This window comes from Ruditapes philippinarum, unplaced genomic scaffold (genome assembly GCF_026571515.1).
Source record: "Ruditapes philippinarum isolate M1 unplaced genomic scaffold, ASM2657151v2 ctg6182_1_1_1_1, whole genome shotgun sequence".
Lineage (NCBI taxonomy): Eukaryota > Metazoa > Mollusca > Bivalvia > Venerida > Veneridae > Ruditapes > Ruditapes philippinarum.
The window spans coordinates 52,245-80,190 of NW_026855777.1; the positions used below are offsets into that span (position 1 = coordinate 52,245).

Below are 27,946 nucleotides of genomic sequence, written 5' to 3' on the forward strand. Positions count from 1 at the left end.
TACAATGTATATGAATTATTAAGGTTGTCTATTAAATGTAGTTGTACAATAAGAAAATCACCCATATCGATGAATCATTATCATACACAATCATTTATTACCAAAGTCTATAATTGATCAATAAACTGCGCATCAACTTACAATATTTTCCCAAAAATCAATGCTTTAGTTTTTGATCAAAGTTCCGATTTTTCATTCTTTATGTTGACTTTGTCTTGCATAGGCTTCATTTTTTCTTATTAACATGTTTATACCAAATTAAAGTAGCAATAAAAGTTTTATGAGGTCAGGTTGACCATTTTTTTTTGGGAATCGTTATTTTAAAAAAAATTAAAAAACCTTTATCATATATATTGATATTTTCTGACAATTAAAAAATATCAATTATTGACGTGTATATTAGTGTATGTACAATATCAAAATCATTTTATATATACATTTTAAATGCTATGCTATATCCATAAAGTCTTTTTCATTTTATTCTCTCATTATTTATTCTGATATAGAGTTGAATACAAATTAAGTTAAACTAACTAATGGAACAAAAATACAAACAAGAAGTAAAATTTTATAGAAAAAATGAAATGCTCTATCTTCAATGACAACCAAGCAACAGCTGGTTAATATAAACTACAATATGTCAGAACATCCCTTAATTGTTTTTTGTTGTTGTTTAAAGTAAAAAATATTGTTGTCACAGGGTAAATGTATGGTACTAGACTATCGTTTCGAAACGTAGCTAACCGGATGCTTTCACAACTTCTACTCGAATAGTAAAAAATAATTGTATTCTTTGATATTCTATTACTCTCCAGCTATTCTGAAATTTGTCCCTGATTTTCTATTCGTTACAGAGAACCACTGCTATATAGCATCACGGCCCCCTTCAGATACTAGTTTTCGGGCTTTAAACTCTGGACTCTCAAAACACATTCCGAAAATCTACTACTGAGATAACCTCCCTAATCATTGAGCACAGTCAACTACAGTGTCATCATATTGAAACCATATAAATAGTAATGGATTAAAAAAACTTTTTTTTCTTTCTGAAGTTGTTAGAATGAAAATCTCATATCTTAAAATCTAGATATACTACCCTTATCGTTTCATAGAATTAATATTGATAATATACTAACTGTATCACTAACGACTACATTGTTCATGTTATAAATATGTAATTATTTTTTAGAAAGTTCATATATGAATGTCTTATCAATAAACCAACCTTATCTTGTCCTTTATTAATAATGTTTTACCTTCTATAACTAGACAATTTGCAAATTTGCGTAGTTTTCTATTACTCTCTGTTGTATATAATATGAGCAATTACAAAACCATTGAAACAAAATCTATATTAGGACAATATTATTCTAATTCATTTCTTACTTGTGGTCGTCATCTATAGACTCTCACCTTATTTTATTATTACATTTTCATGGTAGAATATTACCTTTAAATTTAGTTCATTGACTGAAAGAATGACAAGGTATAATGATATAGATCTTGACGAATAACTTTATCAATACAGCATTACTCTGTTGCACACCAACTTTGTATATCACCTAATGTTAAATGTTTAGATGATATTTCCATTATTTTTACTCATTCTTTCATTCTTTCCATTATCTTTTACTATACTTTACTATATTTATTTCAATATGTTAATGAGTAGATTTTGGAAAATAAATCTGACTGATAAATCATACAGCACAATTTCAATAAAATGTAAAAGTTGCACATAACGTAATATGATCTTTCTTAGGACTTTAATTGGCTTTGTTGTATAAACAGTAGGGCTTTAAACTATTGTTTTTTTTTTCTTCATATAAATAGACGGTTTCTCTGAAACATGACTTTGGTTTATAAAGTTATTAAATTAAAGGCCAGTTATGTCTCAGAAATGAAATCATTTTTATTATTCACAAACTTTTGTATTTGGTATCTTGTTACAGTTTCCACAACTTACTTATTTGCCACGTAGTCGAATTGAACTATCTGTTTTTTCTTTTTGCTCTGTTGGCAATTTGTATAATTATATAATCATAGTGAATTAGTATTTTGTATGGATGTCAAAATACTATTTCGTTTACATTTTGCTACCTTTGCACGTTTAGTGCTGTCTTTCTTAAGTTTTTAAACATCTAGTATGATGTAAAATCATTACTAAAAGTTTAAAACATTATTAAACACATGCTAGAATTGAAAAAAAATTGGATTTCTAATGCATAATCTGCCTTAAAATGAGATTTATTTTCCACTTTAAACATGTCGTAACACTCATTTGTGGCTAAACGTACTTGTGCATCGTGGCGCAATTGTATTTCAACACGTGACGTGACTTATTTTGTATATTGTTATATGTTTTATTGTCATAGATAAAATATTGTATGTGTTACCAGGCAGCATTACTCTAACATTCATTCCGTCAGGTTAAAAAACACAGTTTAAAGCTGTTGTTTGCTAAATTTCCGGTTGTAATATAATGTGATTATTCAGACAATCACGTTTTCAACAAATGCAAATAAAATTTAAGTGACACTTAATTACTGATACTGAAATTTAAGTCGTGTCACGTTTAGACGTCGTCACACATAATAACATACAAAACTAAGGTAGCTTTTGGTAAAAAAATATTTATCATTTAATTATTCCGAAGATTAAAAACCCCCACAAAAACAGCAAAGTTTAATTTCTAGAGCATTCAAGGAAGTCTTGCTGTTATGTGATTAGGTTTATGTTTAGTCAATATTGACAATGTTGGCAAAGAGAAGTCAATAGACCTTACAATGCAAGAAATTTGATAGTCCTTAATTCGATCGATTACTTGTCATCAACGTGTTTGAAAACTTTTAAATTGCAAGCATACATAATGCATGTATTCAATGAAATATAGAGACTTTGAAATAATGTGCATTAGATATATGTTATTACAATACTGTGTTTAATTCCGTGTCTTACTGCACATAAATGAAAATGTTTTACCAGAGTAAACATTTGGAGAACACTATTTAAAGCATAACATTTTGAAAGTAAATGATAATGAAAAATATATCAAAAGCCATGTGTGCTATTTGATCAGTCTTTATTCTTTTATTTCCTACAATGTGAAGGCCTAAATTATAAACAAATTCATAAATGCGCAACAACAACTAAGTTAGACGTTAATTAGGAAAAAATAAACGTTTAAAACAGTTGCAGTCGCTCTTGCATCCCCTTTTTAGCTCTTTAATTTTTTAAATATTTCTATATTAGCGTCTATTGACTATTGCTTAGTTCTTGTACAGAAAAATTGTAGCAGTATTAAGGACTGCGCTTGTAAATGAGGTAGATTCTCTTTGAAGTACAATATATTCGACACACGCCGTGAGACCTTATGACGCATGCTATTAGATTAACTCTTTGATAAATGAAAATATCGATACAACAATAAAACAGAAATAGAGGAAAGTTATTTCTTCAATAGATGTCTGCCTATATATGGAACAATATTTCAGATAAAATAAACTCTTACATATTGAAGCTAAGATTAAATAAAAACATTTTGAGAAAATCGAAAGTTTATACAGCGAGGAAATGGTGAAATTTGTGTTAAATAATTAAATTTACATTAATAGCTGTAATACTTAATTTCATAATTTGTTCCTCACAAAACTTGTCTCCTGAATTGTTATGTTTCAACCTTTAATGAGGAAATGGCCTTTATTCATAACTAACATGTATGCGATATACGTTTTGCGTTTACTGATTTGGTTTTGTTGTTTTTAAAACCAGTATGATCCAAGTTGGGACGGTGAGACATACTCATGACTTTACAATAGTGCTGTTTTGGCGAATTCCACAACACATTTTTATTCATTATACTTTCAAATATATTATAATAATGAGTGGAGAATTACATTTATCTCTTTCATTGTTAAACATTATTTCAATTAAAAATGCAGTTTATAAACAGTTTACTCTTTAAACTTAGGTGGCTGATTTATGCAGAGCGTAAGTACGATAAAGTGATCACTTTGTCGTATTTTTTTGTTTTTGCCTGGCGTGCAGCAAAGCAAAAAGTGCGAAAAGTGGTCACTTTGTGTACTTTCGTGTTTTTCTCGTGCGCCCCGCGGAGCAAAAGTACTTTAAGTGGTCACTTTGTGTACTTTCGAGTTTTTCTCTGGCGCCCCGCGGGGCGAAAATACGACATCGCACAATAAGCCACCATTTTAAACACATGTGTAATGGTGGGTTTGATTTAGCCAATCATTTTACAGTATGTATAAGTACCATTTGTTCGTTATTTTTTGATTTGATAGCATTTGATAGCATATGCTTTTTGTGTCTGTTCATAGCGAAAGTTAATGTTACTATATCTTGTTCGTCTTACATTTCTGAAAGTAAATCAGCTCGCTAGCACCACTTGTCATAAGGCAGCTCTACCCAGGCATCCAATCTTACATAAAATACCTACACATAAACATTTGGAATCTACTTTTACTAATTAAGTGCACATGGCTTTAACGTAAAAGCATGTTATGAGGTAATATGCAAATGTTTTAATGCATTGAAAAAAGAAAGATGCGATATTCTTATTTTCTTTAATCGTTCCACGCACTTGTCTTTGTTATATGTTCCAGTAAAAGTGCATGCACGTGTTAACGTATTACCTCTGAAAATAACGCTATATTGCGTGCTTTAATGCCATTTTGTTCATATTTAAGCCGTAGTGTGCATTGTTTGATCTTATAACCTTCCGCTAAGACAAGGCAATTGTTACTTTGAAGGTGAAGCGACTATAATGTATTTCCACTATGGATAATTTCCTATTGTTAGAATAATTATCACAATTACATGTTCTGTAATTAGCCATATTATGACAGAAAAATGTTAACTACAATAGGGAAAGTTTGATATAACAACACGTTTATCTATCTTAATCACCTCGTTATAGTGCCGATCTGGGGTTTCAATCACTATTTTCAGACATTATTATATTTCACATGCAAAAAGATCCTTAGATTTTCAATTTGTATGTTATGACGAAATGAACATATTAATGTGAACTTATGAGATACATACTGCCGTTAGCCTTTAAAGCATCGGTACCCTTTTTAAACCTGAATTAAAACAGAAAACTAGTATATTTTAAATGCACATGTCCCGTAAGGCCAACGTCGTTCAGCAGATAAATACAATTCCCGTCATGATACATTAATGGAATATTAAATTTGTTTAATTAGGCAATTTACATTAGTAAACGCATCCATAAAATAAGTGATAAATGAAAAGATTGGTCCTTTCTGTTAAAAAAACCCATCCTGTTCCAATAAATGTATTTCCATCAAAATGAAAAGCATTGCAAAAAAGCACCTATGAAATGTCAAAACATTACTTTTCTTTAATTTTGCCTTTTCAGGGGGAAGAAGTTCTGTAATTCCATTGTTCTTTATTTGAAATCATGTTATAACAAGCAAGTGATTGGAATGAAACAGAAATATGCTGCACGTGTTTATAGATATGAAAATGATAGCTGCATCGTGTATCATTTATTATTTACGATTTCCCTGCGGGAAATCAATGTCGCAGAAGACAATCAATGCTGGTTCCAACAAGATTGAACAGAACTATTTCTAAATGCATGAGTACAATAAATAACGGTGGCACAAAGATGGCATGTGTGTTTTTATTTATCTCATGGCCACGAGATACTATGTTGTGGCCACGAATTACTAAGTCGTGGGAACGAGATAGCTAAGTCGTGGCAACGAGGTAATTAACCAATCAAAATACATTATATATATTAGGATTTTTTAAACTTAACAACTTACTTTTACATGCAATATTAATCTTGAAAATACTGAAAATTTCACTTTGAACTTGTCTTAAGAATCATATTAGAAAGTTATCTTCCAAGGCCTATCAGACATTAATTTTGACTAAAGCTCTTTGTTGGGATAATTTTGTGATCGAATTGGCCAGTTTGTACGTACTACAGCCTGTTTACCTTGTTTATACGATAACATGAGAAGGAAAAAGTCCAGGTTTATTTTATTCGAATGGACATTGCCCATGGACAGTAGATAGCCTATTAGGTTAAATCCTTGTCTGATGAAAAATTAAGAAGGGATAACCCATGGTTTATATAACTCGGAAAGATCATTGCACCTGATCAGTAAATGACATCTAATAATTTCGAGGTCATTGGGTCAAAAATCAGGGTCACAGTGACGCTAAATGTAAAATTATTGACCAGTTGTATAAATGGCACTTTTACAGGCTGGTGAAGTAGGGGCATCCTTGTACTATATCACATGTCTAGAAAATTAGGAAAATTCATATAGAAGGTGTAATCTGATTGGATCTTTATCTCGTAGCCACGACTAAGCTATCTCGTGGCCACGACTTAGCTCTCTCGTGGCCACGACTTAGTAACTCGTGGCCACGACATAGTATCTCGTGGCCACGACATAGTATCTCGTGGTTACGACTAAGCTATCTCGTGGCCACGACTTAGTAACTCGTGGCCACGACATAGTATCTCGTGGCCACGACTTAGCTATCTCGTGGCCACGACTTAGTAACTCGTGGTCACGACATAGTATCTCGTGGCTAAGAGATAAATAAAAACACACACATGTCACCTTTGTGCCACCGTAATGAATGAATATTAGGTGATTAGCGACTTAAAACTCATAAAACTCACTTAATAATTTTGACTAGATTCCAGTAGTATTTCCGTTGGAATTCATGGATTGACATAGCATTATAGTGTCAGATTGACGCTTCTATGATTACCTAATGAACATCAACGCATGATTAAAGTGTTTTATATTTCTATAAAAAAATTTTCAAAACTATTAATTTTTGTTTTGATTAATCTGGACGGTTGATCATGTATACAGTAACAATATAAAATGGTATTCGTCTTCTTAGACGTCAAGAGGAAAACATTTTGCATCATTTAAAGGTGTACTATTTGGTTTAGTGCATCTACCTGTTTATATGGGCATTCTATGAGAAAAAGAACTTTAAACCTAGTAACATCCTTACAAAACCGTATATGATTGAAACAATTAATAAATATGGCTGACACTTACAAAAGCAGAAATATGTCATAAAGAGCTCTGGCAGATTTATCTAACTTTTTTTTCAATCGTTATTTCCACATGGCATAAAGAAGGTTAATATTATCAACACTTTGCATAAAGAACCTAAAGTACGTCAATGTGTTTTTTTTTATTAATAAACACTTATTTAAATTTTCACAATCATTTTTCAAAATATTATACCCTTTGTTAACAAACTCTTGTGTGCAATATTTTTGTAAGGTAGAGCATATCGTATCAGTTCGTGATTTAGCGTTTCCTGGTTATATACCCCTCAATGTGGCATTATTGTGGCAGCAAGATAAGCAAAGCAACAACTGTACAATAATCATTTATTTTCATTAAACATAGTCGTTCATAACGAATGGAAAAAAGGAGATATGAATATATGAATTTAAAAAAACAAATAAAAAGATAAATAGCAAATAAACCCAGACAAGCAGCTGTACTTAGATTCAATATCTACAAAGTTTACTAAAACCCTAAGCCATATTAATCTGTCACAGAACCTACATATTGTGGAATAAATATTTACAACAGGAAAATATAACCTCACTCGCTTTTGTAGCCATATTATTACTGCGATATGGTATTAGTTATTGAGTGAAGGCATGAAACATGTTAATGTATGACCGTCAACATTTCTATAAGCCACTTCATTTTAATTTTTTTTCATTTTCAGAAGAGACAACGGCGAAAGCGAAGACAACAACCACAGCAGAGGTAATGTATTTAACTTTTCATTGTTGCAATCTAAATTCCATTTGTATTTTAAGCGAGCGATTAAATCTGAAATACACTCACATGGCCTTACTGTCTTTATCCGGAAATATAAAAGCAAAGGTCATCAAAGAAAAGTATTGTTTTAAGAACGCGGTCTCTAGCAATATACTTCAATTCATTTTAACTTCACATTAATGTTGTTTTTTTATATAAATATATATATTCCTATATATTCCCAGCCATTCCTACAGTCAACGATGTTCGTCGGTCTCGCAGCTGGGATAGGTGGTTTCATAGGTTTTGCCATACTTTGTTGTATACTTTGGAAATGTTGCTGCGGGTCGAAAGACGACTGATTTGAGTAGAATCATTTCGCATACAGATACCGTCCAGGGTGATTATTATAAATTGGTGAGATTTCACAAAGCTTCAAGATGATGTACCAAGATGCTGTGATATAGAAACACTCAATTTAACCCCACTCACTTGTTAATATTTTTATCAAACAGATTGTTTTCAGTTAATTGAGTTCGTTGTTACTTTATCAGAACACGTTCCGATTAAAAAATAGAGAGTAGCCTAGTCCTTTTGGTTCATTGAACATTTAAATGCAGAAAACGCAAAATAATGAATAACTTGAGTAACTTAAGTTAATATATCATAATTGTGGCGTATATAGAAATATTGGTGAACGACTAAACGATGTAAATAATTGCTTATCAAATTGCTAAGGTGTGGTAAGATGTATCTGTTTGTGCTGCTAAATAAATAGACATGAAATATGTTGTCCTGTAAAATATGTTACTTGATTGTTTAAGTGTCTGATTGTGTATGCATTAAAGTGAGAGATTTGTTAATGATGCATACTATCACGTCATGTTTGTGACTTTTACCATATCATCAGCAAATGTCAATGTTGATTGTGTGAATATATGCTTGCTACTTCTCATTCAATGGTGCCCTTTGAGAATTTTAACTATTTGCAATTATATTTTCTGTTTTGTTCTTTTTAACAGCACTGATTATATCAAATGTTTTTTTTTTATAAAATGTTTACGTACAAGTCTAATTCTACTTTCCTTCAATATTTTTGATTAATAAAGTGTGTTTGATTGTTATTTTTTACAAAGACTGAAATGGTATTGTTGATCTAGAGTTTATATAGATACTTTTTCTAATATTGAGTTAATAAATGTGTAATCTATTTAATAAATGTGAAAATATATTTGTTAGCATGCATTTTTTGTATACCAAAGCAAATGTTTTTAGATTTAATTATAAGATATCAAAATTATGAGTGTTTCAAGCCAATATTTACGCATGTTTTTTTCTTTTTTTTTTCTTTAACTCTTATTCTGCTGGAGTCACATCAGCGCCGTCTGATCTTGATCTGCACTGTTTGCTATTCAATAAGTACTTTCTTTGCAATTTTCCCTAAAAATAATAAATGGTCATATCATTGAAAAAAATTAAGATTCAGCAGGGTTAAACAATTTCAATGTGAATTTATTTAATTTATGTTTTGCGTTTATATATTAATATTTCATTTAGATTATAATTTTGTGTTGCCATGTTACGTGTTGTAATGCAGTCTTACTGTAATTGTTATCTGTTGTTGTGTGATAATATAAAATTTGAAGAATAAAACCTGCGTCATTATTGTTAATCATCGTTATTTAGAACACAGCAAATGTGTTTTCACCCAAGCTAATCCCCCAGCACAAACAAACTTCTATCGTTTGATAGCTTCACGATGCTCTGGCAGCCAACATGTTGCGTTTATTTTTTAAGTTGTAATTGTTAAAGAAAGTTTGTACCCCTAGATAAGCTGGGAAAATAAAAAAAAATATCTTAATTTTGGAGCAAGTCTAATAATAATTAGCAATACCTATACAAAGGATAACGGCCGATACAAATTTTGTTTGTAGTGATTATTTTGAAAAAATACATCCATAAATGAAAGCGTATACGTCAACCATTTACTTGTATAACTTGTGCTGTATCTTAAGTCGTCCAGTATTTTATCTATATAGTGTAATATATACGATATAAACAACATTTATGGAACAACGAACCTTTCCCCTTATGACTATATAAAGACAGAATTATGCGAAATAAGGCAAAATTACCACCCGATGGTCCATCAAATTATTGTTATTGTTATTTTACACAGAAATTATTTTAGTTTTATTTTATTAGAAGCTATAAACTTATAGACATACTATCAAATCTGGTCATGGAACAAAAAAGTGCTCAGAAAATAACGGATTGCCCCTGACATAGTTTGAACCCACGTTCTGAAAGATTAAGAAATACTGATAATAAAAACTTTCCATTATTTCATTCCTCCACATGTATTTCATCATTGATACAAAAATTATTTATCAAATCATTGGATTAAATATTAATCAAGTATATTAAAATTTTGCGATCACTGTTAAATATTTCATACAATTACAATTGTAGAACTTCTATTGAAAATCGAATATAACAGTGTAATATAAGTTTAAAAGTGAATGATTTGTGATCCCTCTTGACTACAAACATAATAAATATTTTCTTCCCTATAAACAATATTGATTACAGATACATTAACTGTTAATTTACTGTCACTGAACTTAATTTACCATCTGATAAAACAATGTAAGTCTAACGGTTTCCATAAGGACAACCAGTTTGTCTTTTAGAAGTACCATTAATAAAATGTCTCCTTTGTTCATCCGTCATTGGGTTGTATTGTTTCTTTCTTAAACCATTCAATAAAAATATTCTGAAATTCAGATACTCTTTTTGTCAAGTTCATAGACATGTATACAAAATCAATTCTTTAGTCTATCAAATTGAAATAAGGTTGAGTTCTACTTATTATATATGGTGCTTTTAAATATAAAAGCCCGTGGATTTTTTTTTATATTTTATTATTTAATCAAAGGGAGAACATTGTAATACCATGTACTATATAACTTTAATATTTGTTGACTGCTTTTGTTTACTCTTTTCTGGAAGCATATCACTTAAACGTGATCTACTGAATACTTTGGGAGATGTATGGCCTAATAAAAAATATTTTAACCCATATATACAATGGCCGCAGGAAAATAGATATTGCGTAACATACAGTAACATTTCTCTGGTCAAAATATAGTTCACTGGAAACGCAGCTTTATCAAATACAACCTGATAACGTTATTATAGAGCTAAAACGATATGTAATAAAATAACATGTTCATTATTTTATTACAGATCATAAACTGTTAATCATTCAGTGTTAGTTTAAATCTATTCATTAAAATGTATTATTTTCTTTAAACGATATATTGTTAAAATTTTGAAATATTCGCGTGATAGATGTTTAAACAATCAAACAATGCATTGGTCGCCTACAAACTAAATAAAATCATTTCAATATTTTATGAGCACAAATGAAATTCACTTGTTCATATTTTAAGTGAAGTCATAAAATAATGTAGGATAATGTGACGTTAATTTGAGCCACATTTGCTTAATAAATAAATTCTTGATAAACTAAATGATTGATGATTATTATTGTTGTTTTTGTTATTATAAGTACAATGTAGAAATCTACATCATCACCCTGAAACTACTGATCAAACAAGTGCAGACCGAGTTCAGCCGACAAGTAGACATTATCAAAATGTGTTTGGTTGATAGTCTCTTATAATTACCAGTAATAATCTAATCTCCAGGCACCAGAGTATGGAAAGCCACACCAACTAATGTGTTTAGCAACTTGATCCTGGTATTGCCCAGTACAGCAAGCTGTTTGTTGAAACGTTGATTATGTCATCATAATTCAACAATACATCAGCATATTTGATGTTTATGCTATTCTATCGGATTTATTACGAATAAAACACTAGAACATCATTCTGTATTTCTGACAACAGAACCAATCAAGAATCAACGAAATAAAACCACGGTTAACTGGAAATTAGATTAATCTGTTACAGCTCCCTCTTGGTTAGCCTTGGTTCCAGGCTGTTGATTTTTCTGTGCTTTTGTTTTGCAAATCGACACTATCAAAACCACGAACGAATACGAAAAGCGTATATACGAAAGACCGGTAGGGCCATTTCAACTTCATGAATTCCCGATTTTATCTTCATGAATTCACAATTTAAACATCATGCATTCCCGTTTTCAAAATACGGAATTCACGAATTCACGATTCAGCTTCATGAATTCACGACTTCAACTTCACGAATTCACGATTTCAACTTCATGAATTCACGATTTCAACTTCTTGAATTCACGACTTCAACTTCACGAATTCACGATTTCAACTTCATCAATTCACGATTTCAACTTCTTGAATTCACGATTTCAACTTCACGAATTCACGATTTCAACTTCATGAATTCACAATTTAAACATCACGAATTCAAATTCGTGAATTCACGATTTCAACTTCACGAATTCACGATTTCAACTTCACGAAGTTGAAATCGTGAATTCGTGAAGTTGAAATCGTGAATTCATGAAGTTGAAATCGTGAATTCATGAAGTTGAAATCGCGAATTCATGAAGTTGAAATCGTGAATTCGTGAAGTTGAAATCGTGAATTCATGAAGTTGAAATCGTGAATTCATGAAGTTGAAATCGCGAATTCTTGAAGTTGAAATCGAGAATTCATGAAGCTGAAATCAGGAATTCATGAAGTTGAAATGTCCCCACCGGTCTTTCGTACGTATATGTTATGTTTAAGCAAAACAAAATGTTATAAGTAAGCAAAAACTATCAACGCCTGAATCCCAGAAACATTTGATATTACATACGGGTTGTTACTATTCGTGTCCTTATCAAATATTCAGAACCGCCCACCGCCATTTACGCCTTAAGAAATATAAGAAAAGATTTATAACGCTATCTGATATACGTCTGGGAAAAAAAGCTTGAGTATTATATTGTTTCCTTTCCTAGAATCGCTATGTGATACATGCATCAACATGTGTTGTCTATTATTTATTAAATTTTCAACGCAATATATGTAAAGTATTAATCAATCAAGGTATGTTTGGGGAATTCCTGTCGAATGGGAATTTCTAGAATGTTGTGAATTTCAATGTACAATGAAAATAATATGTTTGAAATTACATTTATTCTTTGATCATGAAAAAAAAACGAAAGCGTGTATGAAATCAAATGCTACAGAATAATTATTATGAATGATTATTTCTCGTTACTTAGGTGAAAATATATCAGAAATAAGTTTAAACTTATTACTTATTCCATACTATTTTCTTTAAACAGTAATTGTCCAATTGGCTGGTTCTGCAACAGTAGCTTAAATTCGTTTGGTATTCATATAAGATATGTATTTACCTCATACTATTGTCATAACGTGCTCATTCTTAAAATACCATTTTTTTTTCAATTATGATAAATTTGTTCATTCACTGTGAAATAACAAGATACATGTATTGTGTTCATTAATAACTATTCTGCTCTGTTCTGTACATATATCAATTACTTTGCTACTTGAAAGCATTGCTCGGCATAAATATATATTTGACTTGTTTATTAAACAGATATAATGATTGGTTCTAAAAGATAGGAAATCAGTCATCCAGCCGCTACAATATTTATCAAGTTATATACAGGACCATTGGAAAGGCACCAAGTGGGACACCAAATAGAAACGGACCAAAATCAGGTGGATGGAGAGTGTCTTAAAGGTGGTGCATAAAGGCGGAGGTTAAAGGGGTGGGGGGCACTACAATACACTGTCATATAAACGAAGCATACAAGAAGGAACGGAGAGTCACCGCATCGGCATTGACCGTAGAGAAACACTTAAAGAGAGTTTAAACCGATTTAAGATACACCAAATAGCACTTTAAATGACATGATTCATCAAATTCTGTCTGTTGTAAAAATAATGAGAAATAAATAAAAATGATGTGATACTCATTACATTTGAAGACGACAAAACAACAAGAACATCATTTGACAACCACTAGACTAGGTGAAGAAAGATACAAGACGATAGTAAAATGACTTTACAACCTGCCCAAGAGTATTCCACCCGAATTTAATTAAAATAAGAAAGCGTAGTAACTGACTGTATTAAGGTTAAAAGCCAAAATACATTATGACTTTAATAGCCTCATTAAATTATTAGGTACTTTAAATTAAGTAAAGACAGCTAGATATCAAACGAAAATTATGGACCAATATTTCCAAAGAAACTACCAGTACCATTACAATTTAGGTTTGAAAAACAATAACAAAAACAACAAAAATGAAAACAAAACTGCATTCAACAAAAAGTAAAAGTTTAAAAAGAACAACAACAAATCACTGTTCATGACCAATCATTGAATAATTGAAAATAAATAATTATTTATATAATTTAAGCTTAGTTTTGTTAAACAATTGTTTGAATTACGTAATAGAATGAAACTGATACTGGTATAGAAATGTTTGGAAATTTTGTAGTTATTTAATCTTTAATCATCAATGATATTACATCTTTTAGCATGTCGATCATGATTAAGGATCCAAACAATGAAATTCTGAAAATTGAAAATTACACGGGACTAAGGTCATAACTGTTAAATACGTGTAAAAACTGAAATTCCACTCCCATGTTATTTGAACAATTTACCGCTAATTAAATAATTATAAACATGGATAGACTTCCAATAACCATATCATGTCTGAGTTGAATTTCACTAAATCAATGTACGTTTATGAATATTTTATTGTTGTTAATGTACGATGACGAATAGAGATAAATTTGAATCTCAGACTGACCACGGAGAAATGTTTCAATTTGAGTTGTGATAATTTAAGTCGCTTATCACTAATTTATTTAACATTTCGAAATTTATCAGCTGAGTCGCCAAGATTTTATGGTAATGTGTCATATATAGTAAATAACAGCATTTATAAAGATGTACATTTGTATTGGCATAACACGCTTTGGGGACCACATGCTATCGGATAAAACTGATTGTTCCATAGTGAAAGCAAACTTTGGATATTGAAACAAATTTCTGTTTACAAAACCTGTCACAATTAAACAAATAAGGTTAATAAATGATTACTCCAACATTATGAGAATGTGAAAGCCGATTATTCAAAATTTTCATTTATCACTAACAATGTGTCATCCGAAGAACAAAAAATATTATAGAAAAATGTATTCTTTAACATATATAAACTTGTAGAAAATTGTACATGTATTCTTAAATCGCTTTTAATTGTTTTAGACCTAAAAGTACATTATATTATGTAGGGGCCCAGTTTATTGAAAAATACACATAGCGTTGTTATTTAGAAACCAAAAATAATTTAGGTTGGAGTGATGGAAGGGCACATAGAGTAACGAAGTATATATTTCTCTTCATACTCATACAACTAAATCAAAATGTTAACTTATACTCTTACAATATCTCAGTGTTTTCACCATAAATATTCTTTGATTATTTATTATGTTGATTTAAAGAAGAAAAAACAACAACAACATATTTTTAATATGATATCATTTGTTTAAAATTATGTAAATAATTTTTGTATGCGCCGCTTATTTGCAAAAACTGATTGCCTGATTAGGTTTTTTTTATCAAAGAATCAGTATTCATGTGTGAATACAATAACTATTTCAGATATTAATCATAGGCAATTATGTTGTTCTTGTGTTGTTCTTGTTGTGTTTTTTAGGAATATTTTTATACGTCTAGTAACTAATGCATCACTGATTTTCAAGTCATGATTTTTACCCTTCAAATTATTACGAAAGATACGCTAACTTTTGTAGGTAATTCATATAAACTCTTTTGCATCATTATTTGTCAAATCAATCAAATTATGTTTGTTGTAATATAAATGCACTCATTGCAATAGTTCTTATTGTTCTTGATAACTTTTTTGTGTGCTTTTAAATTGTCAAGAACGTAACAAGTCACATCTAAAGTTAAGAATTGTTATTTCTTTTGTTCGATGCTAAAGGTATATTATGCTCAAATATGATAATTGAAATTATTGATAATTGCTACACTGTGAGTGAGTCACTTTACAAAATGAATATATAATATCATTAAAGCACTGGCAGTGTTTTTAAAGAAAGGATCTACTTTAATTGACTTGTTAAAAGGAATGCAACTTCCCATTCATAGTTTGTACATTCTTTTATTTAAATTAAATTAGATTAATTCAATAAGAATTTCCTATATTCTAATAAGTTTCTGAGATTGATATATTTCACACAAAGATGATAATTAGTGTATCTTTCAATAAAGATTATTATTATTATTATTATCATCATTATTATTATTATCTTAAGTTGACCAGAAATACGAAATACACTTAATAATATAATTTCAAATTCGTTTTAATAAATTTGTAAAATAACAACCCGTGTGAAATCATATTAAACGTTAAGTCATACAAAAACACATTTGTCAACATGTGGAAGTTTTGTTATACATTATTTGTAATGTGAAATTAATTTTATGGGATTTTCGTGGGGGAGATAGGCCTTTGTAAGTCCTACCTTTTTTAAAGAAACCATCATATTTTGATATGATGATTTTGGCAAAGGTTAAGCTGTATTCATTAATTTTTGCTATAAATATTTCTTTTATTCCGAATATTGTGTGTTGTATATAGATGAATAAATAAAGCCATTCACTGACAATTAAACGACAACTTGTATTTGGTTGTTACTTACAGCGATAGACATAGAGGCTCATTAAGCCTAAAATATAAGATTTTTATTTTAAAAGGTTTTTCATTTTTGGCGACCTGTTACAATTTTCAAAAAGTTACTCGTTGACCATGTTATTCCGCCATCTTTTGCTGAATTGTGATTAAGTATTTTGTATTGAAGTTAAACCACTTTGTTTACATTTTGCTATCTTTATCCCAAATTATTGCACGCAATTTATTTTCCAGGTGATGATACAAATTTTCTAAATCCATTATATCAACATTATTAGTCACACAAAGAAAAATGAATCAATGAATTTCTGAGGCTTTCTGTGCCTTTAATGTTGTTAAAAGAACTATTACATCTGTTATAATACAGTATCACCGTCATTTCAAATATTATAATATGATCTTGAAGCGAAATTACAACAATGTTTTAGTTTAAACTTACATTGAATTTATTAAAGCTTGTTCGCGAACGGATATTTGTCACTCTCTGGAGTTATACAGTACTTGTGTCATACTTATGAGGAAACATGGTCGTAACCCATGAAAGCTCGAACCTATGATCTCTGGGTTAACATGCAGATACTTTAACCATTAGGTCACCGCTCCCTCAATATTTATAATGCTTCAATTTCGTAAGTGATTTGGCTTTATCAAGATTATAACATTGCAAATGGCGTACAATTAACCTAAACGTTACATTATTGACATTACAATAAATAACTTGCAATGTATTATCAAGAGACGTGATACAATCTAAACTATAAAATCGCAAGACAGATGTCATTAATTTCGTTTAAGACATTTTGAAAAGAAAATTGTTATGGTCAATACAATATTCATTTGGTCGTGTGTCCCAACAGTGTCATGACCGAACATGTGCCAACAATTAACAATGTGACGGGGGCCTTCCTCAAATTAAACTATTTACCCGCAAGTTTACCTAGTGCCACTAATTCTAGTCACTAGAACAATCTCAAATCTAAACAAGTCGCAGAACAAATCCTGATATAACCTGTGATTTTGTTAGATTTCATACAACCATCGTATTATCATTAAATATTTAGAACAATGTATCACTCTTTTAGGGTTAAAATACGGTATTTGTGTTTCATGCTAGAATTACTGTACGTATGGGAAATAAATTCAACGTTGGAAGTGTTAAAACATAACGTGACTTTATGTTATTTGCGGCAGTGGTTTTCATATACGTTTGCGTTATCTTGTTTGAAGATCATGTGGATGACCTATGTGGAATCGTTTTTCATTTTTTGTTCAAACATGAAATTAGAAGAATATTTTTTTTTCATGAAAAGTATTTCAACTATTGAAAATCAGAACAAACGTTTGTAAACATATTACATACAACAAAATCGTGACAGATCTCTATCAGTGTAAGTGGTTTGTAAAACTAACACACTACTTACAAAATGGTATATTGAAATTTGTTTGGACGAGAAAGCCATCAAGTTCAGTTTTAAAGATATGTTGGTTAACCATTTAACAATTAAGTAAATAATCTAGGAAAGAATCACCGACATACGAAAATGAGAACAAAGATAATCAAGTCAAGGCGACACATCGAACACATAGAAGGACACCGAACCAAAACTTGAGAGGGCATAATAAGAATGGAGAAATGAGGGAAGAGACCTGCTAATAAAACAGTTTCAATTTACAATATAATAAGGAAAATGATAGGAAATAAAACCAAAAGATACGGGATCAACAGGGTTTGAGGAGGGGGACACAACATTTAAAATGAGGAAATATGGAAAGGGAATACTTATCACTGGCGACAGTTTATAAGCTAGGACATCACAGAACATGTCTTCATACAAAACATGTAACACTCCTGCCTTTGTTCTCAAACCGCAGTAAACAAGTGATGTCAATGCCATTTCCTATTAGGTCTAAGCCGACATCTTCATATGAACCAACTTGAAAACATCATGACATTATGAGTTCATGCAAGACAGTTATTATTTAAATAAATAACAAACTCCTCTTATCTTTGATGTTTCTTTTAAACAAAAAAGAAACATTTTTTTTTTTAATTTATTGAGTAACAAGATACAAAAATTTAGAAATTGCCGGCAATGCTGCTAAGAGAGAAAATAATACTTTCCTCTCAAATCAAAGCTCATTTTGTAGAGTGTGTTAGTAAAAATGATCTTGAATTTCAGCTTATCCCTCTTAAAATAATTAACATCCGTGTATGCTTTTTTAAACCTGTTTCATTAGATGACATGTAAATAATATGAAATGATATATTATAAGCTTATAACAATAAAAAGACAGAACCTGTTCTTTATGAAACGCTTATTGCACAAGATAAACAAATATCTTAGATAATATCATTGCATTTTTTAGAGTATACTTTACAAAGTATTTATGACCTTTACAAAGGTATACTTTCTTGCGTTCAATGTGTAAACAAATCGGTTTATTTATCATATTGTTTAATCTTTGCAATGAACTTACCCAACCAAAACGCAATGTTTGTTGCTGGAAAAGTTACCATACATGCGTCGGCTTGTAGGACTTCAAATGTCGTGTGAATCATGCATCTGATATGGTAGTAAAATCACTTTCATAGAACACAATATCAGTTACGTGACACTGGATGGTAAATGGGACAGTTGAAGGGGATTTTTCGTAACCTTTGAAGTTTTAAATTGATGATCAAAGTTATGTCCAAAATCAGTATTTACTTTTGAATTTCAAGAGCTGAATTTACATAAACAATTTTAAACACAGGTCAGGCTATCGATTCCCCTAAACGAGTTTGTAGCTTAAAGCATTTTTTTCTATTTTGTATTTGTCCAACGGAAGAATTTGTGACATGTAATTACTGCGCATCAAAAAGGCCGAGTTCACTTCACAGGAATGTGTGTTGATGTTTTCTAACTTTCATAAAATAATGACATCTGCATCTTCGGCGAGAACGATCAAGGAAGTTTTATTCATGCTCAGCAAACTTCTGTTTTCAAATGGAAAATTCCGTCGTTAACCACAAAATAATCAATTGTCTCATCCTCAAAGGGTTTTCAAGTTAAATAGATAATATAGACGTTTAACTCGTTGTTGATGGTACAAAATAAGAGGATCATGATGACCTTGCATCGTTCACCCAAATTCAAATTTCTCTTAGATGTGCTACCGGCATGAAGGTGTAGCCGTAAAGAGCAAGTTTGGTGATGAGACATGTACATTCAATGTCTCGGAATTAAATGTTGTTTTTTTTTTCAGATGTACAAATATATACATTATATTTAAATCCACTGCATGCCCTTAGTAGTGTCTAACCAAAGAACCATTGCATACATTTGAAAGAGGATCATCTACAGTTGCTACAGATCAAATTTCGTTCAGATAAAGAAGTTTTTTAGGATGCTGTAGACCATGTTTGATAGTGGTTCATGAAAAGATATGCATTGTAGCGCTAGGGACCAATAAAGGGGATGGGGACACCAAATGTGATATAAGGATGCCACAGATGTTAAATCATGGTAGTAAGAGCTTTGTGAATTGAATTGAATTGGATTGAGCAAATCTGATAAAAAATCTTTTAATAAGTCGGTAGCATTTGGTTAGGGTTATAAAGAGTGGTAAATGTGTTTACAAAACAAATATTTATTTATATAAATAAAAACATGAATACATTGTCATAGCGTTAAAATAGTACAGATAAACTGAAAATGAACGATTTGCTAGTTTCTTCAAATTGTTGTTCACTATGTTTACTATTAGTAAAAGCAAAAAAGGAAAAAAAGGTAAGCGCCAAAATATATACAAATATTTTGTAAAATTCCCCACAATTTTGAACTAAAATTGTAATATACACTTGAATAATATGTGAACTAAGGGACAAAAGAAAACAACTAAGGCCGTTGGGCAGTCTGACATTGTGGTCATTAAAACAGACCGTCAACGAATTTCTCCAAAGCTGACTAAAGGCATGACTTGTATCTATCAAGTTTACGTATATTTTTAAACAACAACCTTAAATCTTTAATCCAGGCTATCAGAACTCGGTGTTTAATCTATGAAACTACGTGAATAATTTCAAATCGTTTAATGCCTTTCTAATCTGTTAATAAACTTTGCGACTGAATACTTACACCTTTCAAAAGATGTTCTGTTGCTCACTGTGGTTAGAATGATGCCACACCGATGCTCATTTATAATCAGTGTTTACAATTAGCGAAACGTAGATATGAAAGTGTCTTAGTGAGGCGCTGCCGCACGCTATATTGCATTTAATATCAAAATAAACCACGCCTTTGTTAATGTGTATCAACATTCACTTTATAAAGAATGTCACTCTTTACAAAAAATACTGACTCGTACCTTTAATATTTTCGGTGATTTATCAAATTGGAAAAACTAACCGTATCTATTAAAATCAAAGTGCTCTTTTAGTAAAACATACATGTACACCAATCACAAAAAGAAGTCATCAGCAAAATATGTGCTTTAAAGAAACAATTTCTAGATAAGAATTAGCCTAACAGAAGAATGTTTCTGAAATAAGTTTAATAACACCAGGGAAATAATTATGTTCTTTCCGTAGGATACATTTCAATCTCCCAGTCAAAAATAACAAATTGCTGTATCTCCGTGACCTTTCACTCAAAGCTGTACATGGTAAGATAATGAAGAAGGATGTTTTCGTTCAGAATCATTTATCACCGTTCAAACAAAAAATAATTCATTTTAACAACCTATTTCATACCGTAGCCGCGGGTTCGTTGCAATTTATTTTGATACGGAAGCCGCAAATTCGTAGCAATTTATTTAACTACCGAAGCTGCAGATTCGTGTCCAGGTACTTTAAAATCAAGACTTGGCCTCTTAGATATGATGAGTTTAATTGCAAAATCGAAAACTCGAGATGTGAATTTGTTACATTCCTCGGCATTTAAGGAATCGAATCTGTTCATGTTTAAACATTTGACGATAAGACGAAAACTTCTAAATACTGGTTGATTACACATTTGTGCTCGAGTCAACCAGGGTGTGACCAGAGAATGTGCTTTGAGAAGAGAAATTCCCTGTTTATTAAAAAGCGATATCTTTGTTCACCGCAGTGTGATAAATAGGGATAAAAGATGCTATATGCTATTTTAATGTTTAAAATGTCATAGTTTAGTTTCAGATGGTTTTCCATTGTGGACAAATGCTAAATAAAATGTTCACACTTAATAATAGTCGAAACTTGTTTTTTCTTACATTGTGGATATTAAGTATCCTCTTAAAAGGTAAGTTTATAAAATTATATAAGAAATATTGCAAGTTCGAATTAAAAAAAAATGTAAAAATTAAAATCATCCGAAAAAATAACGACAAAAACAAATGGAACAATTAAATAGATTAAAACACGTATTTAACTGTTTTGTTTTTATGATATTAATAATTGTAAGGAAAAAAAAGGGCAATTCGATGATTTACAGATATATTTGGTAATTATAGCTTAGATAATGTCAAGTTATGAATGATTTAGCTGAAATGAACAGAACAGAACAGACATTTTTTTTAGATTTAAGCTCAGATTTAAACTTATCATTATTAGCTATTGGTAAAATATTATAGAAATTTAAGAAATATTAATAAAATCGTTACAGTTACATGGAAAGTCAATTAATAAACATAAAATGAATTTTATTCTGGGGTTATATTACACAACTGTAATAGAGCTGAGGCCAAAATATAGTTTTTACTAGGGAATATATTAAGGTTTATTTATTTTATTTTTTAGAAAATAATGCATTAATGCGATTAGTGGAATTCTTATAATAATTAACTCTACCACGCTTAAATGTACTTAATGGAATTGTCTTTCTTTAAATTTGAACTAAACTATTCATTAGTTAAGGGAAAATTGACGAACTTTAGATACTATAATCAGATGGTACGGTCTTGGTCACAATGTATGACGGCAATTATTTAAACATTTTAATCAATTCTTCTGAACATAAAATCATTGAATCCCTTAATTGAAGTATACAAGTATAGTTATCAAACAAGTTTTGTATCATTAAATATTGATATTAACGTGTTTTTTTTGTTGTTGTTTGTTTTCATTTTACCAAATATCTTGACAATGTCGATATGATTTAAAATGCCGACAATAAATAAATAAAAATAAATCAATCAATCAATCAATCAATCAATCAATCAATCAATCAATCAATCAACCAATCAATTTAATATTAAGAATTTTGTCATTTAAGATTTATACATGTATATTCTCGAGATAATGTGAACGTTTTATCATTCTTTGTTTATCAGTTTACCCATGTACTGTGTATATTTTATTCATGCACAGTTGATGGAACAGTATGGAATGATATAACCGCCTGCTATGGAGCCGACGATGATTGCTCAAGATACCAAATGCAGTGTCCTGCTGGAACTTCCATAATTTTAGGAAAACTGATGTACGGAACGAAATGGTTACAGAATTGTCAATATGGAATAAGTAATTGCAAAGAGAAAGATAAGGTCACTGCTTGCTGCGGTTATAATTCTAGCGATACGTTTACTCCATTTAGCCAGCGAAATATGTCTGCAATATTTGAGAATTGTGAAGGAAAAGTGTCTTGTGAAGGATGGGCGCCAAGACTTGCTAAAACACCGTATTCGTCATATGTGTGGATGCAATATGCTTGCGTTAATGGTAAGTTATGGCTATCGTATTTTACATTCAGTACGAATTTACGAGTTCTACGTCGCACCAACACCACAGAGATCATATGGCGACTTTCTAGTTTTACTGAAGGGAGAAGACCTCGGGTGCCCCTCCGTTCATTATTTCATGCACGAACGTTCACCCAAGTAGAACCACCGATGTTCCGTAAATAAGGTGGATAGCTTCCTCACATGAAATCCAAAATTCCTGGCGGGATTCGGACTAACAGCGATGAGGGCCAAGTGATTTAAAGTAAAAACCCTTATACACTTAGCAACGGGCCCCAATTTTTTATATACTTGGAAACAAATGCTTCGGACACTTGGGGGAAGAAAGAATAACAGAAATTTTGTATAAACCTAAAGTAAGTATACATGTATCAACATGTATGTCTTTTAAATGTTATGAACGTAACTGAAGAGGCAGCGACGACAATGGAAATGCAAATAATTACATTAAGAAAAAAGTGCAAATAATTGAAAAAATATGCAGACTTGGTTCCATTGAGTCTGTGTTTAAGTCAAGCTGTTGTGTATGTCCTTGATACTGATTTTATTGTTTGTGTCCTGTTGGTTTCCAAATAGTTACTCATTTGCCAAATACCTGAACCATCTTATTTTGGCAATAAGTAAAATATAGTAACTAAGTACTATAAATGGTATTCAAAATCCCTGTTTGTTTACATGTTGTTACTTTTATGAGAGATAATTTCACATCCAGCGCTACATTCTTCACGAGATGAGCATCTAAAATGTTCTAAATCATTATATATTAAACTCATTTTTGATTTTTCCATAGAATGAAAAGTTTATTCATTTCAGAATTTTATTGTGCCCTTAATTTAATCACATAGAGTTGATTTCGTCTAAAGATAAGTTGTATGTATATTCAAGAAATGTCCTCAGATACTGGAACAAAATATTCCAATGTGTGAATACTTTCCATCACAGAGACCATCGTCTTGTTATAATTAATGACGTTTTCTTCTGACACAAGATGAGAGTTGGAATTAGTCTATGAATGGATACACCCCGTTAAAGTTCAGTAGGAATGTCGGCAACTTTAATTAATTTGCCGTGCTGTGTCAACATGCCTAAATTGTGAGAAATATCTTTACAATATAAAAGTAACAAATTTTGCTTTATTTATATGACATTATTCTATCAGCTTAAGATATCGTTCAAATTTCAGACAATAATAGAACAGATATGTGCCAAAACAAAACCATCTCTGGCACCGATTTGTTTATTCGATTCAACATGTCAAGTAGCAACCTACAAATCAGCGCAAACACCCAAAAGGACTGTAGCTGTCAAATATTAACACCGGGCTGCAATGTTGCGATGTTTACCACACTAGTAGATCTGGATTTTAATCTGCCCAAGCTGGATACGGCAACAGCAGGATGTTCGACGTCATCGCTTGAATTTGTTAAACAAAATAAGACTTACCAATGCCAGAATACCGAGCTGTTTAAAAAAGGACATACATTTGAAAGAATGACTGAAATAAACCTACATGCTACGAACGAAACTGTTTCAATGAAGAACATAATTGCTGCTAATGACCTGAATGGTCCAAATTATATTGTTCTTTATTTCAAAAGTAAGTATAGTGATATTAATGTTCAAAGAATAAGTGTGGTTTTTTCAGCTTCAAAGCATTAGTTTAATCGTATAATATCGTTTTTTTTCTATACAAAACAGGTACAATGTCACATGCAAATATAAAACAATATCGAATAATATCGAATTGTTCAAAAAAAGCGAGAGGTCGGACCGCAAGTTTTAACAATATAATTGGTCCTTCCCAAAGCATTCATAAGAACATGAAAGACGCCATAAGTAAAATATACATCAGTCTTAAGTACATCTTGTTAATTTTTTAACGAACTAAAGACATTGCAAAAATGTATTTTTTTTTAGAAAAATAATAAAAGCTTTACATTTTTTCAGCATTCCCTCAACAACCTCTTCTTGTAAAATGTTTTGCGCCCGGAGTTGAGATGTCTATTTCAAAATTGGAGTGTCCAATAACAAAAGTGACCACCAAGTCAACATCTGCACAGCAGATTACAACCAAATCTTCATCCAGTAAACTTACAAGTTCATTTAAAGCAAGTCATCATCGTACCACACCCAGTGTTTCCATGACTACATCTCCATTCCAGTCATCAATGTCATTAAATTCAGTGTCATCGCATTCTGTAACAAAGAATGCAAGCTCGTCATTTCAAACACATACGTCAAATACACCAACGACACTAGAAAGTGTCATATCTTTAACCACGTTACGAAGTTTACCAACATTATCTTCAAAAAATGTATCCCGTCCATCTACAGAGCAATTGACAAAACAATCAGCAACGGATTTTCCGTCCAGTTACCGTCCAAATTTGACACCTAGTGTCACCCGTTCAAGAAGTTATCAACCATCAGTTAGTCCATCGGTACATTCCGATTCAGTTCCTACATCATCTTCCACGATTTTTGCTTCAGTCAATTCTGAATCATCCTCTACAAACGGTATTGCATTAAGATCTACTGATACAAATTCAGGACTTCACTCAGTGTCTGTCGATGTAACATCGTCTCCTACACACACAACGACATCAACTCAAACCACAATCGTTCCAGTTTTAAATACAACGTCCAGTAAAATGTATGCCTCGTCAGAGTCAACCAATAAAACCATATCAACAGATGTTGAAACAACTAATTTAGTGGATCAAAATTCTAAAAACAGTTTGGACATTTCTTCAATAAATACAGAAATCACAACTCATTCGTCGGCGGTGACAACTAGAAAAACCAAAGGTAATTTTTAATGATCATTCTGAAAACTTTCATAAGTTCCAAAACACATTTTGTTTGGGTCGCTATGGTTAGATAAATTTCTAGAATAATATATGCTGATATATGATATTATATTATATTATTGTCTTGTTTGATAAACTTAAGCAAAGATTTTGATCGTGCGACCCGACAATCTTACTGGAGGGGGAAGACTTCAGGTGACATCTCTTTGGTACGTAAGGCACAAACGGTCACTGTGTACAACCTCTTACATTCCGTAAACTAGCTTGACAGCTCCCTCACAGTCACATGAATAGATAGATCAACAGTCCTTGACGGGATTTGAACTCACAATAGTAGAAGACAAGTTATTTAAAACCAGCTGGCTTAATCTTCGGTGATGAAGACCAATATATACAATTTAGAAGAAAAGTCACATGCATATGACCATTAGTAAATGAATACAATTACATAAAATAAGATAAAAATATATCATTTCCATAAACTATTGTTACAGATGACGATGGAAATAACAACAATGGATTGATAATTGGTATAACAGTCGGTATGGTAATTTTGTTGATGATAATTGTTGCAATTATAACCGTGTTGTTATGTTTAAGGTAAATTATACTATTTATGAATTTTTCTATTGTTTATTTGAAATTTTCAACTATAAAATCCTTATTTAGATCTTCATTCGTTCATTCATAGATATGGTATGATATATAAATGATTGCCACTTTTCCACACAATATATCAATAACAAAGTCAAACATTGAGCCTTTTTGAAGATGAAATAGGCAATTATATGATTATAATAATAAGTTTATTCATTTCTCAAATAGTGAATTCCATAGTGACTTTACCAGATATTTTTATCACTCTGCTGTCATGGAATCGTTTTCCACTGAAAAAAAGTCACAACTAAACATTTAAGAAGTAAAAGCAACACCAAAGGTTTGTCAAAACAAAATATTTCTGGTGTAATAAGAACCGAGTTTCTAAAAGAAAAAGATGTAAAGATGAATCATCAATCTCTTAAAGGCATATTTTTTTATAATAAAAGATGTTCTTTATTCTTGGATAAAACATTCTTCTTGCAGGATAAAACGGAAAGAAAAAGTACGTAGAAATTACATCAGAAATACAAATATATTTTACTCTTTTCCTGAAGATTACGGCGAAGCCGGAAATACAGTGTCTGATTCTTCACCGGAAATGGATAGAGGGGAACCATCATTTTCAACAATTCCAAGAAGTCAAATTTATGATGGTGCTGGGAACACTTCACCTTCATTGACAAAGAAAAACATTAGCAGCCCAGTTTACTTTGATCAGTATAAAATTAAATCATTATCTGCAGACGACAATGACGACTACGAAAAAGACACGCTTCCGTATTCTAGAATGCCTAGTGACAGTACTTACACAGGTGAAACAAGTAACGAGACAATTGATTTTGTGAATGGAATAGAAAATGCTGACTCTTTACAGGTAGATTCTAATTCAAATATTCAAAATGGTGGTAAAACCGTGACCTTTGACCCAAGCATACTTTATGCAAAAGTAAGGAACGAGGGAAAGACAAAATTTTAAAAATGTGTTTCTTTTACAACTTGTTCATTTTGTTTTGTTTTTGATATATTTGATACAAATAAACTAGATTGTGTGTCTTTTTATATAAATTCCTTTTTTATAACAAAAGAGAACGTATAAATACAGGAACAATCATTGTTGTTTTTGTTTGTCTGTTTGCTTTTTTTTTCTTTGTTTTTTTTTTTAAATTCTGCCAGGAACAGATTCAAATATTTCGATCAGCAGGTTGCACAACGATTTATTACTGTATTATTAATTGTTGTAGTTAGATATCAGGTTCAGTTATGTTATATAAGATTATGTCATAAATTAATATGACTCGAGAATGAGCGGGCAAAGTTGTATCCACCAACCTGCTGAAACAGTTG

At 31.0% G+C, this 27,946-nt stretch overlaps 1 protein-coding gene across 2 annotated transcripts; it reads left to right on the forward strand.

Moving 5' to 3' along the window:
• Positions 1–20,967: 20,967 nt before the first annotated feature.
• Positions 20,968–27,698, forward strand: LOC132744352 (location of vulva defective 1-like). 2 transcript variants are annotated; one of them, XM_060733040.1, is made up of 6 exons: positions 20,968–21,754; positions 22,822–23,172; positions 24,376–24,789; positions 25,140–26,000; positions 26,497–26,602; positions 27,157–27,324. In XM_060733040.1, the coding sequence occupies exons 1-6, from the start codon at positions 21,652–21,654 to the stop codon at positions 27,185–27,187; spliced, it is 1,866 nt and encodes a 621-aa protein (XP_060589023.1). In that variant the 5' UTR covers positions 20,968–21,651; the 3' UTR covers positions 27,188–27,324. The 2 variants fall into 2 exon arrangements, with proteins under 2 accessions (XP_060589023.1, XP_060589022.1); XM_060733039.1 differs by having other exon boundaries at positions 20,972–21,754; positions 27,086–27,698.
• Positions 27,699–27,946: the final 248 nt, after the last annotated feature.

Coding starts and splice junctions, on each gene's coding strand:
- LOC132744352 (XM_060733039.1), top strand. CDS start 21,652: ATGGTTTTCCATTGTGGACAAATGCTAAATAAAATGTTCACACTTAAT. Junction 24,790..25,139: donor TATTGTTCTTTATTTCAAAA/GTAAGTATAGTG, acceptor ACATTTTTTCAG/CATTCCCTCAACAACCTCTT. Junction 26,001..26,496: donor GACAACTAGAAAAACCAAAG/GTAATTTTTAAT, acceptor CTATTGTTACAG/ATGACGATGGAAATAACAAC.